The sequence below is a fragment of the Haplochromis burtoni genome, unplaced genomic scaffold, assembly GCF_018398535.1.
Source record: "Haplochromis burtoni strain Fernald_Lab_line unplaced genomic scaffold, NCSU_Asbu1 Contig_167, whole genome shotgun sequence".
Classification (NCBI taxonomy): Eukaryota; Metazoa; Chordata; class Actinopteri; order Cichliformes; family Cichlidae; genus Haplochromis; species Haplochromis burtoni.
Window position 1 is genome coordinate 753,814 of NW_024582528.1, and position 14,631 is coordinate 768,444.

Consider the following 14,631-nt stretch of genomic DNA (forward strand, 5'->3'; position numbering starts at 1 on the left):
CACGCACACATTTACAGACAAGGGGGAAAAGAGTCAAAATGGTTCTAAAAGTGAGTGCTACAACTTTCTTTCACTGGCTCTGCTATATTAATTTCTAGACTTGCTGGCCATGTTTAATGCATCAGGCATCAGATTAGCCTGGTGGTTAGGGAGACAGTCCCATAATTAGACAGAAGCAGGTTGGATCCCCCATGCATGGAGATATTATAATGATGGAAGTTTTGACAAATGTGGGCTCAAAGTTTTAAAAATTTATAATGTTCATGGCCATAATCTCCAATTGCTAAAGTAAAATTTCCAAGTGAATATTTATATTTAGAAAATCAGGAACTTTGCAGAGTCAAAGCAACAACACTCAAGCATCTCTACATCTCCGTCTTTTTACAAACAATGTCAGGGATTCCAGAGTCCAGCACTGTGAGCGCTGTGCTGCTATAAATGTAGCTGCACTGCTGGCCACTTTATTTTGTGGCACAGCAGAAAGCACGCTGAAATAGCTCATGTTTAAAGTTACACATAGATGTATGGACAGCTATCACTGCATTACTTTGACACAATTTGATGACTGTCAGGAAAGTTCTGTAGGAATAGTTGGTATTTATTATGATGATGAGTGAAAACTGAATCATGATGAACATGTAAGATAATAACATCAGAGGAAATTACAGTGAATCAGAATAAGAATGTGTGGATTCTGTTAGGCTTTATAATTAACTAAGTACGAGCTCGAGTAATGGGTGTGATCATTGATGGGAAATGCTAAAAAGTTTTACGTACCCCAAGTGCTTCCAACAGCTGTGTTTCAGGGCCACTGAGCCACTCAGGCTGATGACTGAATTGATTGATGCATCAAAAATACATCATGCATCACAAACAACAACAACTATCTATGCAGTTAAGAACATACCACAGACTTTCATCTGAGACAGTGTCTGTATTAGCCTGGGCTCTACAAGCCTCTGATCTACAACAGTAAAGGCACACAATCTAGACTAAAGACTATATCATTATATTCAAAGCCATGTTTCAGCTGGTGTATCACATTTACAGCAGGTCTGTGTCCCTGACTTTGTTTTTCTTTTACTGAAAACAAACCTGATTCTCTATGCTGGTCTGTGGTGAATTTATTAGCCTCCATTTTTTAAGTCTGGCTAAATAAAAACATTGTTTTGAGAAGCTGAATTTGGCCCATAATGTAGCCAGAACAGCATGCAGTCACTTCCATGTGTCCCCTTACTGTTGTGAGCTTTTTACCTGGACCACCCAAAATATTCAATATTGTACGCACTGGAAATGTTTAACAGTCGGGTTAGGTAAGTAAAAGAGATGAGAATATTTCAATTAAACTGGAATTTCACTCTTAAATTTAAGGTTTAGTCACTGCAGCCAAGACTGAGATCTGCTCTCCGAGAGTCTTTAGGCTCAACACCAAGGGTCATTCTCTAATTTTCTCTAATATTCTGCTTTGAAAGGAGTTTCTTGAAAGTTCCACAGGTTCACTCACCGATTGGTTATGCTGTGATGTCAGTTAAGTATTTCCAAAAGGGTGAATTAGGTAGGCAGGTTTCCAGAGTAGGCAGCCAAATGATCAACTGAGTAGTTCAACAATCTGGTGAGGGGTGACAAGGAGGGCTGAGGTTAAATGCTGCAGGTGAGTATGGAGAGGAACAGGTGCATCAAACTGGAGCCCAGGCAGCCAGCCATACTTCTGGGAGGGAGATCAGTCAAGATCGCCAACTAACAAGCCCTCCATTCCAGGGAGAGACCGAGCAAACAGAGGCGATCCAGAGACTGGCTGGGTCAGCACAAAGAGGAGAAGAGACCATGACATTTCCAAGTAGTTTTTAGTGCCTAAACCTAACAGATGATGTGGTATCCATCATGCTTATGAGCTCAACACACGCTTAATTGGTCAGACATGGTGGGGTGGCTGTAGCTCAGGTGGCAGAGCAGGTCAGCCACTAATCAGAAGATTGATGGTTCGATCCCAGGCTGCCTCCTGGCTGCGTGTCAAATATCCTTGGGCAGGATACTAACCCCATGTTTGCCTACTGGTGGTGGTCAGAGGGACCGGTGGCGCCAGTGTCCGACAGCCTCGCCTCTGTCAGTGCGCCCCAGGGCAGCTGTGGCTACAACGTAGCTTGCCATTGCCAGTGTGTGAATGTATGGGTGAATGACTGAATGTAGTGTAAAGCGCTTTGAGGTCCTTAGGGACTGAGTAAACGCACTATACAAATTTACCATGGTGGAATTAATATTATTTCATGAGCATGTATGACTGCCAGGGGGTCACTAGTGTTTATTGATGATGTGGCTGCATACAACATACTGTACTCTCAGCTGAGATTCAGGCAAACACTGCACAGCTGATTGGACAGCTTCACAGTACAAATGATAATCACCTATTGATCCATTGGCGATGATGCTGTCCATGGCTTCTAGGCTGTAGGCAGTCATTGACTACAGCGGAGTATGAATGACACCAGGCTTAAATAGGAGAATAAGCAGTTTGGCATCAACAGAGAAGATTTGACAGGTTTTATTAATTGACACAAACCACATACTCAACTCTACTGCTAAACCCACAAATACATTTTCCTTACAAATAATGCACTATTTCAGAGGGACAAACAGGCTGTCCAGTGGTACAACAAGAAGAATCTAAGGAAGATTGTTACTACAAAGATATAATCAACCAAAGACAAAATTCTTTACCTTTTTTGCTAATTCATATGTATAAAAATGGCTAAAATAACTAAGAAGTTAATGCAATATCTTTGTTAAACTTGATTTGAAACATACTGGGGTGGTGTACTGGGGCAAAATTACATCATTGTCCAATTACCATGGATCTAACTATAACCTGCTTCTGTGTGTGAGGTAACAGCAGGTCAGAACTCTCTTTTTTTTGATGTTCCTACTTATATAATATTTTGTTCAGTTAATCTAGCATTTTTGAACACAAGCATTTTCTTTTTAACAAAGATGCCAAGGCAGCATTCAAGAAATACGTTCAGCCAACTGTGAACTGATGTCTCCAACATCATGGTAAATGGTAAATGGCCTGCATTTGTATAGCGCTTTACTCAGTCCCTAAGGACCCCAAAGCGCTTTACACTACATTCAGTCATTCACCCATTCACACACTGGCAATGGCAAGCTACATTGTAGCCACTGCTGCCCTGGGGCGCACTGACAGAGGCGAGGCTGCCGGACACTGGCGCCACCGGACCCTCTGACCACCACCAGTAGGCAAACATGGGGTTAGTATCAGCACAGCTTTCATTTTGGAAGCGTTTTTCAGTAACAATAGGCCAAGAAAAAACCTTTTATTTAACATTAAAATGTTTACTGGAACATAAATAAGAAGTGCATAAAGTTGTAAAGTAAAGAGTAACAGTGGGTTCTTGTTGGATATGGCCCTGAATAAATTATAAAACAAATTACAGGTTGAAAACGTACACTTTCTAAACTAATTCCTACTTACATAATAATATACAGAGACTTTATTAAAGTAGATGACTGATGATGGCTACAAGAAGAGAGAAACAGGTGCAAAGAGTGAATTTGTCTAGTATGTAAAAACAGCGTAAACAAGCTCGTCCACTTCAGGGTGATTGCGTTCCCTATATTACCTCCACTCTCTGATATCATGGACACCTGTTTCTCCTCACCTATACGCCACGCTCAAGGAAGCAGATATTGGTCTCACATCTGATCCACTGAAAAAAAAACATTCCCAAATGACAGAGGAAGCTTGTTTTCCTGGACTTTACTCTTCATGGTTTTCCAGTTGACAAAAAAAACAAACATCTGCCAGTCTTTGTCAATTACAAGCGCACAGGTGATAAACATATATATGACGTAGAGAAATTATTTCAGGATATCATAGACAATGTGTTCAGTGTACTATAGTACTTTCCTTTCTTAATTTACTTTTTTGCATGACTCTGTCCAAAAGCCTGCAATGTAAGAGATGTCCCAGAGTTATACCAGAGATGTTTTCTGGAATTTCAGCCCTACTTTGAAGGCCCATGTAAGTGAGGGTAGTGGGCTGCATAAATGAACCTTTTAAATGTATTTTTCATGGTTCTTGATCTGACAGTCTTTGATGCCTATGAACAGCCCATTGCACAGACCGCTGACAGGGTGGTTTGACTCTGCATGCTCATTTCTGATTTCTCAGGATGTCTTCTATCCGTCTCTCTTTTCTGTTCTCTGGAACATTTGAACATGACAAGGGTCATTTTGTGATATATGATATACACCAGAGAAAAGTTAAACAATTAAATATTAACAATATTTTTTTATTCGTTCACTTCTACAAATAAAACAGAAATCTTGTTTCTTTCTTTTCATCAGTTCCATCATCTCCAAACGACCACCCATCTTGCCTCTCTGCTTCTTTCTCACTCCTCCTCATCTGCTCACCCTAGGGTTTTTTGCCTTTCAGCTCAAAGGCCACAATATTTGCGAAGAAGAGGCAGCGGCACAACAATGCACAGCAGACTCCCCACAGCATTCGTAACAGCATCAGCTGGAAGTCAAGAGGAGGAGAGAGGGAGGGGAGAAACATGAGAAGGGGATGGAGAAAGAGTAGGGAAGCAGAGGAAACATCATTGCACAGCCTTTGGAGGACACACAAACCAGATCTCATGCCTCAGCAATAGAGAGAGAGAATGGAAACCTCCTCCCAGACCCCTGTAGGAGCAACAACAAACTTTATCACTTTGATATGAAGCCAGTCGATTCAAGGGAAGATGAGAAAGAAGAAACGAGGCAGCAGACCTTGCCATTAGTGCAAAGCTACAACAGAGGGGAGCTCGGGGAACGTTTGCATGTATTCCAGCTATTTCTCTACAGCTGGCAGCAACAACACAAGTTTTTTGTTAACATTTTTTTATTGTTCTGAGAGGCAGAGTCAGCGAGACACAAAGGAAACAATGGCTTTAAACCCCTTGAAGCTTTCACAGCAAAACATATTATTCTCACTGAGCCTTTTATTCCATTTTGTAGCCTCAAGAATTTTGGAAACAAAAAAACTGTGTGAAAATGTAACTTTGTTACCAATGCAAAACAGCTTATTCCAGTAATTGGGAGAAAATTAATCAAGTGTGAAAAGTAATTGTTTTTTTCATTCAATATTATTTAAATATGACTTAAAATAATTCCAGTTGGAGCTAAATATAACTGTTGATGCCTCATAAGTCTGTGTTGCCCTGGCCGACTCAGAGGTGGATTTAAACTGGCTGTGTATGCTTGCAGTAACTCTCATTGTTATTTCACATAGATGTTGCTGGCTCTCTGTTGCTCAATTCAAACTCCAAACAACTGAAAAAAGTATTTTTGAGTGTATGTAGAGGACCTGGTGGGAGAAGAGAAAGCTAGAAGAAGGAAGCTGCAGGATGGAAACGGGGACACAGAAGAGAAGTAACGACAAGGAGAAAAATCAACTTGCCTGTTCTGAACATACTTTAACTCCAGCCATCGCTACCTCTCCTTTCCAGTTTGCATTATTCTGGTTATCACTAGTGTTGTTTGGAAATCGGTGTCTCTACTCAGTTTCACTTTCAACTGTAACGTTACATAAGCCCAATGAAATTCTTACTTTATCTCTAAAAATATGCAACATTATGTAAGAGTTCTGAATGCCTTTACTGAACTCCATATAGTAGCCAGCTCAGCCTAGTTTATAACAGACAAGTCTACAATAAGAAGAAAACGAAGAAATAAAATAGTGTCTTTTTTTTTTTATACTAAACACATAGATATTAAGCTTTTATGGGAATTATTAACTAAAACACATTGGTGCAAATTCAACAAAAGCAAAGATGATAGTAGATGAATAACCTCTAAGAGGGAAAACCATCCGAAAGCCTTACTTAGGTCCAAAATCAGTAAAAGTTGGTAAAGCTGCTGATTCTGTGTATAAGAAGGTTCATGAAAGCCAGGAGGGGGTTTATGGGCTGGATAATGTGTCCTGAACTTATACTGGATTTAATGGGTTATCCAACAGCCTATACTTCAGAATGGACCAACAGCTTTTCCAGAATACAACGATTAGCTAACGTGTTAATTTTCTCAATCTGCCTGCGATCCTACAATAATTATAAAGTTTGATTCTGTAAATAAAAATGCTCTGAGAAGAAATAAGTTTAGCAATTATTATTATCCTGATTGCTTCTTACAGTAAATTGTTCTTGGGGTCCCCTGGGACCCAAGTGGGGGTATGTTAAGTATGTTGGTAGGATGAGGGTAAACAAAAGTCATAATAACCATAAATGCATGTTATTACAGGTGTGCATACTGTGTATGTTATATATGTATGTTATTTAAAGAAAAAAGATAACTATTTTTGCAAGGTTTATGCTTTTGCAGTGTGAACCGAGCTCTGACTGTAGAAACTTGCGACCTTCTTGTCTTTGTTTTGGAAGCAAAGGCAGCAGCTGTTTGTAGTAGATTTTCCAGTCGAGCATCGGACACTTACATCTGCAGGTAGACTTCCTTGGATTGGGACTTGCAACATCAGCTCTGCTTTCAACCATGGCACGAAAAAGGAACCCTCCATCTGTCTCAGTGTTATGACCCAAGATCACATGTGTCATATGTGTGTGTGATAATATGTGACTCCTCCCACTAGAGGATGTGGTTGCAGGTTTTTCTCTTGCCTCTCTTCCAGGTGTGTGCATAGGTGTGTCTTGATGGAGACAAGTGCCTGCTGAGTGGCTGGGTTGAATTCATTCCTGTTCCCATTGGATAAATGGTTGGAAAGCAAGCCCTTAACAACCAGATGACAGGCACCTCACCTCCCGCCAGGCCCCCACCACCCAACAAACAGCCTATGGGTCTGATGGTTGCTCTCAGTGTTTCTGTGGGAGAAATCTTAGTCAAACAGTTTGTTAGTGAGTGTCTGTGGATATGAATGCTAGATGAAACCTTTGTAAATAGTTGTAAATTTTTCTGTAAATTAGATAACTTGGGGTCACATTTCTTATACCCAGCTTATCCCTAGGCTAAAAACAAGAACGAACAGCTTGTAGAACTACTGAGATATATAGATGGATAAGAACTAGAAGGGGCGTGTTTGGAGGCGTGGTCTTGCTCCTGAAATTTATCTCCAATTATAAACTGCATGTCCAGATTTCCCTGAGTGGAAAGTTTTCTCCATATCAGATAGGTACAGTTGCTGTCTGTTCACAGATTGTGGTTAGTGATGAGGACTTTATAACCCACTTCCACATTACGTTTTTTGTTGGAATGTGGCAAAAACTCAGTGACAGCTAAGGTAAAGTGTGTGTGTAATCAAACACACTGGAACTGGACTTTCCTCTGTATCCTCTCCCTTAGTTTTTGCCAAGTTTGTTCAATTTTCTGTTCATTATTGTGGATTGGTTACCATGACATCCATATTTTGATAGATTTGGATGTAACCTAGCATGCACCATTCATCAGACACAAAAGAGATGGTTTGTGAAAGCTCTAGTAGTATGAGGTAACATATACCTGCTTTCTAACTGAACTGGACTGGCTTTCCCCCACATTTTGAACTTTGGTTGTACCTGACATATTGATCATTCCCTGTGTTTTTGTGTAACAGAGTTCAGTTTAGAAAACAGTAATTCACAGAAAAATTTAACTACATCTTAAAATCTTCATGTGAGAGGTTTGGAAGTCAAACTCTTGCAGCATCCTGCTCAAGGCCAGATTTTGTAGCCTGTATGGCCTTTGTGACACATGGATTGTTAAATCTGTCAGGAGGTGTTTTTTACATGATTAGAAGCGCAGATAGTCAAGTTAGAGGGAGAGCAGTCTGTTATGTACCACACAGAGCGCTTTGCAGAAGCAGAGGTGAAAGACACCAATATGAGATTTTTGTTATCATTGAGTTTTCTAGCAAAAAGTGTCAGAGGTTTAAGAATAGATGTTTCACATAGGAGGTGTGTTGTCTTGTTAAATAGATTAATACAAGGGGTTAGAAACAAGACGATACCAGAACAGAGAAGGTCAAGATGTATGTGAGGAGCAAATACAAGCAGACATCAGGACTAAGAGAATGAGGACAGAGAACAACGAACGCAGTCCTGCATAAAACATAAGTGTAGTGGCGAATTTCTGTCCCAAGCTTCGAAAAAATAATTCTTCCACTTCTTAATGTGAGCTGTTCAGATTTATTTCTGACTCGTACATACAAACAAAAGATGTCACGGTCAAAAAACGATTTGCTGCTACAGCGCACATTTCCATTGCCGTCCTGGCTCACACTAACCTGCTACCACACATGCACTGTAATGAGACAGAGAACAACGAACGCAGTCCTGCATAAAACATAAGTGTAGTGGCGAATTTCTGTCCCAAGCTTCGAAAAAATAATTCTTCCACTTCTTAATGTGAGCTGTTCAGATTTATTTCTGACTCGTACATACAAACAAAAGATGTCACGGTCAAAAAACGATTTGCTGCTACAGCGCACATTTCCATTGCCGTCCTGGCTCACTCTAACCTGCTACCACACATGCGCTGTAATGTTTTCTTACCCGACACAAATTAAACGCGCAGCATTTATTCTCTAACAACATATATACAAAATTAAACATGTAACATAATAACTGAAACAGTATCAAAAATATTTCTCTATAGATTGGCTCTAACATTTCCAGCCCCCTAATTGGAGGGCGTGAAGACTGACAATTAGCAAACACTTACAAAAGAGCCAAATAACATTAACACTTCCTGTATCACACATGGTCATTCAAATTATCTTTCACAAAACCTGTAACCGATCAGAACATATACTGTATTTTCTCATTCCAAGTTACATGACATTCTCACAGATCAAGCATAGCTTGTCAATGGGTCTTTCTAAGGTGTTAGTCTTTGTCTTGATGATCACACGCCGCACCAGACCCTTAGCATCTGGAATGACACGAAGAACTCTCCCCAACATCCACGAGCTTCTTGGCGCTGACTCGTCGACCACCATTACAATGTCCCCCACAGTTACGTTTCTTCTGACCTGAGTCCACTTTTGACGCTCTTGAAGCATAGGCAAATACTCGCGCACCCACCTCTTCCAAAACAAGTCAGCAAGATATTGCACTTGCTTCCAACGGCGGCGGGAGTATGAGTCTTCCTTTCTGAAAAGTCCAGGAGGCAAACCCGGCTTTTTCTTCATCAGTAGCAAGTGGTTAGGCGTCAGTGGTTCCAGGTCTGTTGGATCATCTGTTACTGTAGTCAGCGGTCTGTCATTTAGTACTGACTCCACTTCACACATTAGTGTCAGTAAACCTTCATCATTGACCAACTGTTCCTTCAGTATAGACCTCAGGACCTTCCTCACGGTTCTGATCTGCCTTTCCCATATCCCTCCAAAGTGAGAACCAGCGGGTGGGTTAAATACCCACTGGATTCCCTTTTGCATGAGACAATCTAGAATCTTTGACTGATTCCACTCTTGAATGGCTTCGCGTAACTCCCGTTCAGCAGCAACTAGGTTGGTGCCATTATCTGAACGCATGACAGATACCTGACCTCTTCTGCACACAAAGCGTCTGATGGCGTTCAGACATGAATCAGTGTCCAAAGTGTGCGCAATTTCAATGTGCACTGCTCTTGTTGTAAGGCAGGTAAACAACACACCATACCTTTTTACTGTGCTGCGGCCATGCTTCACATTAAACGGTCCAAAGTAATCCACCCCAACATTAGAAAAGGGGGGTTCATCAGGTAGAAGCCTATCCTCTGGCAAATCTGCCATCTTCTGTTCCAGTGGTTTGCCTCTAGTTTTCCTGCAGATTACGCACCTTGACAGAAACTTCCTCACTTCTGAGTTAGCGGATGGAATCCAATACTTCTGTCGCAGCCGTGAAAGCATATACAGTCTTCCACAGTGCCCAATCTTCTCATGTATATCCTGCAAGATCAGTGTGGTGATATGTGAGCCCTTTGGGATAATGACTGGGTGCTTCACATATTCTGGCATCCCAGCAGCTGCGAGGCGACCACCAACTCTCAAAACTCCGTCCTGCATCACGGGATCAAGTTTCCTCAAGTGACTAGTCTTTGTCACACACTTGCCTTTCTTTAACATGGTGATCTCTTCTTGGAATTGTTGACTTTGACAGAACTTGATGATCTCTGTCTCAGCTTGCACCAGATCTTTCAGGGTAAGTGTTGTCTGCATTGATTCGTTGTCTTGTTCTTTCTGTTTAACGTACGTCTCTTTCCTTTTTTCACATCGTCGTAGCAGTAAGTCTTTGAGTTTGATCATCCATGCCACAGCTCTCTTCACTCGATGCCAGCTGGAATAGTGATTGATCAGCTTGTTCAACGTGTGAACATTCTCAGCTGCATTTGTGAGATGTACCATGGTTGCATGCCTCACTTCGCTGTCATCTTTATCAATCCTTTCCTTGTCAGGTCTTTCTGGCCACTGTCTTTCTGGGGTTTTCAGGAAAGCTGGGCCGTGGAACCAGCTTAGATTCTTCATGAGCTTAGATGGTGCAAGCCCTCTGGATGCACAATCAGCTGGATTGATTGCTGTACCAACGTACCTCCACTGCTGGGATTTGTTAGCTCTCTAATGACCGCAACGCGATTGGCCACGAATGTCTTGAAGCGAAGATTTTCATTTTCAATATACTTCAACACAGTTGTGCTGTCAGTCCAGAATGTAGATTCAAGGAGATTCATCTGAAGCTCCGTTCTTAACATTTTGTCTGTCTTTGCAGCAACCATAGCTGCAGTCAACTCTATTCGTGGAATAGTGGTTTGCTTCAGGGGCGCCACACGGGATTTTCCCATCATTAACGCACAGTGAACCCGTCCGTCATTGCTGGTCATCCTCAAGTATGATGCTGTTCCATATCCACTTTCGCTCCCATCAGAAAAATGGTGGAGCTGTGCTGTTGCGACAGGACCGAAGTCCAATGGTCTCACACACCTGGGTACGGTTACCTCTGACAGCTGGCACAGCTCTTGTAACCACTTGTTCCACTTATGACTGAGCTGTTCTGGGATCTCATCATCCCAAGCAAGACCCTCCCTGCATAACTGCTGCAAGATCATTTTTGCAGGGAGAGTTCCTGGGGAAAGGAATCCCAGTGGGTCGTAGATGGAGCTGGTGACGGAAAGTATTCCACGTCTCGTCACAGGTCTTTCTTTGATGTTAATCCTGAACTTGAATGCGTCAGACTCAGGGCACCATAGAACTCCTAAAGCACGTTCCATAGGCAGCAGGTCATGGTTCAAGTTCAGGTCTCTGACATCTTTGGCTCTCTCATGCTCAGGGATGAATGAGAGCAAAGCACGACTGTTGCTTGTCCATTTCGTTAGGTGAAATCCTCCACCAGAACACAATTCAGTGAGGTCTGTGTATAACTCCATACCTTGAGTTTCCGTGGCAACAGACTTCAAGCAGTCGTCAACATAAAAATTTTCCAGAACTGTGCTTACAGCTTCAGGTGATGATTTGCTGCGGTTCTCCTCTGCTGTTCTTCGCAGTGCATAGTTGGCACAACTGGGAGAAGAAGTCGCACCGAAGATATGCACCATCATCCTGTACTCAGCAATGTCTCGATTGAGGTCCCCTGCTGGCCACCACAGAAAGCGCTGCAGGTCGGCATCGTCATCCGGGACACACACCTGATGGTACATTGCTTCGATATCTGCTGTAAAGGCGATAGACTCTTGTCTGAACCGTGTCAGCACTCCGATCAATGAGTTTGTTAAATCTGGCCCTTGTAGAAGTTCACTATTCAGTGAAACTCCTTGGTAGCTGGCAGCGCAGTCAAAGACCACCCTCAGCTTCTTTTTTTGTGGATGGTATACCCCATGGTGGGGAATATACCACTGTTTTCCATCCTTGCGGTTTAACTGTGTTGTTGGAACCTCAACGGCATATCCCTTGCTCAACATGTCACTCATGAAGGCAGTGTATTCTTCATGGAGTGCAGGATTCCTTTTCAGCTTGCGCTGAAGGCTCAGTGCACGCTGTAACACTGCACTTCGATTGTTCGGCATCTGAACGCACGACTTCTTCGTAGGAAGACTTATGGAATAGTGTCCATCAGTGAGACGAGTAGAGCTTGACACAGACTCCATGAAGTGGTGGTCTTCTTGAGACATTCCTGCTTTATCATCACAGTGACGCTCTGGAAAGTCGTGGTTATACTGTCGTACAAGCAGTTGTTCCACGTTGTCGATGGCTATTCTGTTCACAATAGCACATGGTTGTACATCATTGGCTGCAGTATCTGTTTCTCTGAGTGGTCCATTCAGAATCCATCCAAGTGCTGTCTTTACGGCATATGGACCATTGTCCTCACTTGGGATCACCTTCCATGGCTCCAATATGGTGTATTCTTTAGTTCCAATGAGAAGCTCCACTTCAGCCTCAATATGAGGCAACCTCACCTCGCGTAGGTACGGCCACTTGTCAACCTCTTTCTGGAGTGGGATGTTCTCTCTGGAAACAGGAATACTTTTCTGTGTGAAGACCTTTGACAGTGCGATAAAGTTGTTGTCTGCCAGACTGCTGACTTCCAATTCTGTGAGCACATAACTCTCCTCTCGACTTTTGGAATTTATGGTCCTCAACGTTAGCTCGGTTCGTCTGCCTTGCACCTTCAACTGCCTTGCCAAGGCTTCGGTGCAGAACGATGCAGAGCTACCTGGGTCAATGAAAGCGTAAACCTCCACAGCCTTGTCACTCTTGCAGGACTTCACCCTTACAGGTACAATGGCAAGCACGCAGCTGCCTCCAGCCCCAGTACAGGCACTTGTCTCCTTTTCTTCAGACAACCCTGCTGGGCCTTTAGCAGTGCTACCCATATTGACCTCATCGGGAGGCTTCTCTTCCTCATAACTTGAGAAGTGCAACAAACTTGGATGCTTGAGTGAACAAACCTCGCACACCATCTTCTTTTTGCAATCTCTGCTCATGTGACCCTTTAGCAGGCATCCAAAGCAAAGTCCGTTTTTCTTCAAGTAGTCCACTCTATCCTTATGAGTCTCCTCTCTAATCTTGTAACACTCTTGCAGTGTATGAAGTTTCCCACAGAACATGCAAGGTCTTGTGAAGGCGCAGTTGAGTGAAAGGTCACTCTGGTTCTTACTCACTCTGCTTCTTTTGTCCATTTCTGAACCTTGGTTAACCTTGATAGCAAAGCTGCTCCCATGTCTAATGTCTTTCTTCAACTTATTTCCTTGCTGTGGCTTTTTCATAACCTTGTCTGACACTGCTGTTTCAAGATCGCCAAAGAGTGGGTCGGACATGATCTTTGCTTGGCGTTCAACGAAGGCCACCAGCTCTGTGAATCTTGCTCTGTTGCAGCGCCGCTCCTGGATATCATATGCATGGATCTCCAGCGCTCTCTTATTTTAAATGGCAACTTTGAAATGATGACCCTCATAGTTGCAGGGTTGTCCATCTCTTCCATATAGTCCACATCCTCCATGGCATTACGACAGCTCACCAGGAATACAGAGAATGCGCTCAACGCCTTTCCATCTTCAGCCTTAATTTGTGGCCACTTCGATGCCTTCTCAATTAGTGTGCTAGCAATCTGTAACTCATTTCCATATTTATCTTGAAGCAGCTGCAGAGCCCTTTCATACCCCCGATGTTCAGGCATATGCTGACAACTCCTCACAAGATCACGAGGCTCGCCTCGAGTATACTGCTCCAGAAAATATAGCTTGTCTGAATTGCTATCAGCTCTGGTGTCAATAGCGTGCATGAATGCCCTCATAAACGACCTGTACTCCAAAGGATCTCCGTGGAACACTGGCACATCCCTTTGTGGTAACCGAGCCAGCTGTTGGTTCTTTACAAGCATCTCTGTGATATCTGCCTGTTTCTGCATAACTTGATAAAGCTCACTTGGTCTGGTCTCCTGAAGTGAGACACCATCTTGGCGTTGGCTCGGCCCCTGCAGTGGAGTTCTATGTGTCTTAGGTATGGCCCCTGCTGCAGTACCTGGATCACCAGGATTCCTCCAAGAGGCAGACCTCTCTATCTCTGTTGGCTTCCCTGGTGTGTGTTTTACGTTGCCATGACCATTTTCGTTATTCATCTTCAGGAGGTCACGACGTGGCATTACCGTAAGTCTGGTTTCACTCACTTGAGACTTAACCCCTTCACATTCCTCATACACTTTCACTTTGGCAGTAGACACTGCAATGGCTGTTTCAATTTCCAGTCTTTCCTTTGCAGCTTTAATTTCTGCTTCTTTTAACTCTAGAGCCTGTTTTTCTTTCAGAGACGCTGCTCGTGCCATCAGAGCTGCTCTGTTAGCTTCTTCCTTGACGCGCTCTGACGATGCTGTCGACACCCTTGACGTGTTGGATACTTTAGACTTGTTTGACACTCTAGATGTTTTTGACACTCTGGATGCACTGTCCATGGGAGTTATCTCTTGATCACATGTTTGTATTTCAATCCATGTATTAACTCTATTAATGAACTGCAAACATCGTTCTGACATTGGCTGAAACCAAAGTTGTTGGTCAGCCTCCTTTTCCTCCTCATCTTTAATACACAGCAACACTGCATAATTGCATTCTTGAAACTCTTCATACAACTTCTTGTAAACTTTCAGTGCCTCTCTCACATCATTTACAGCCGGCAGAATT

General features: G+C 42.8%; 2 protein-coding genes across 2 annotated transcripts in view; both read right to left on the reverse strand.

Annotated features, from left to right (window-relative positions):
• Positions 1-8,613: 8,613 nt before the first annotated feature.
• On the reverse strand, positions 8,614-13,335 carry LOC106632988. Its single transcript, XM_014331751.2, is given in 2 exon segments — positions 8,614-10,563; positions 10,566-13,335. Coding segments are annotated over 2 exon segments (4,458 nt in total). The 5' UTR covers positions 13,273-13,335; the 3' UTR covers positions 8,614-8,812.
• The window catches only part of LOC121815261, a 19,501-nt gene continuing 18,158 nt past the window's right edge, over positions 13,289-14,631 (reverse strand). The window contains exons 2-3 of the mRNA XM_042225300.1: positions 13,367-14,631; positions 13,289-13,335 (exon numbers count right to left, since the gene is read on the reverse strand). Of these exons, the coding sequence (XP_042081234.1) occupies positions 13,289-13,335; positions 13,367-14,631 (1,312 nt within the window). The remainder of the gene's footprint in view (positions 13,336-13,366) is intronic.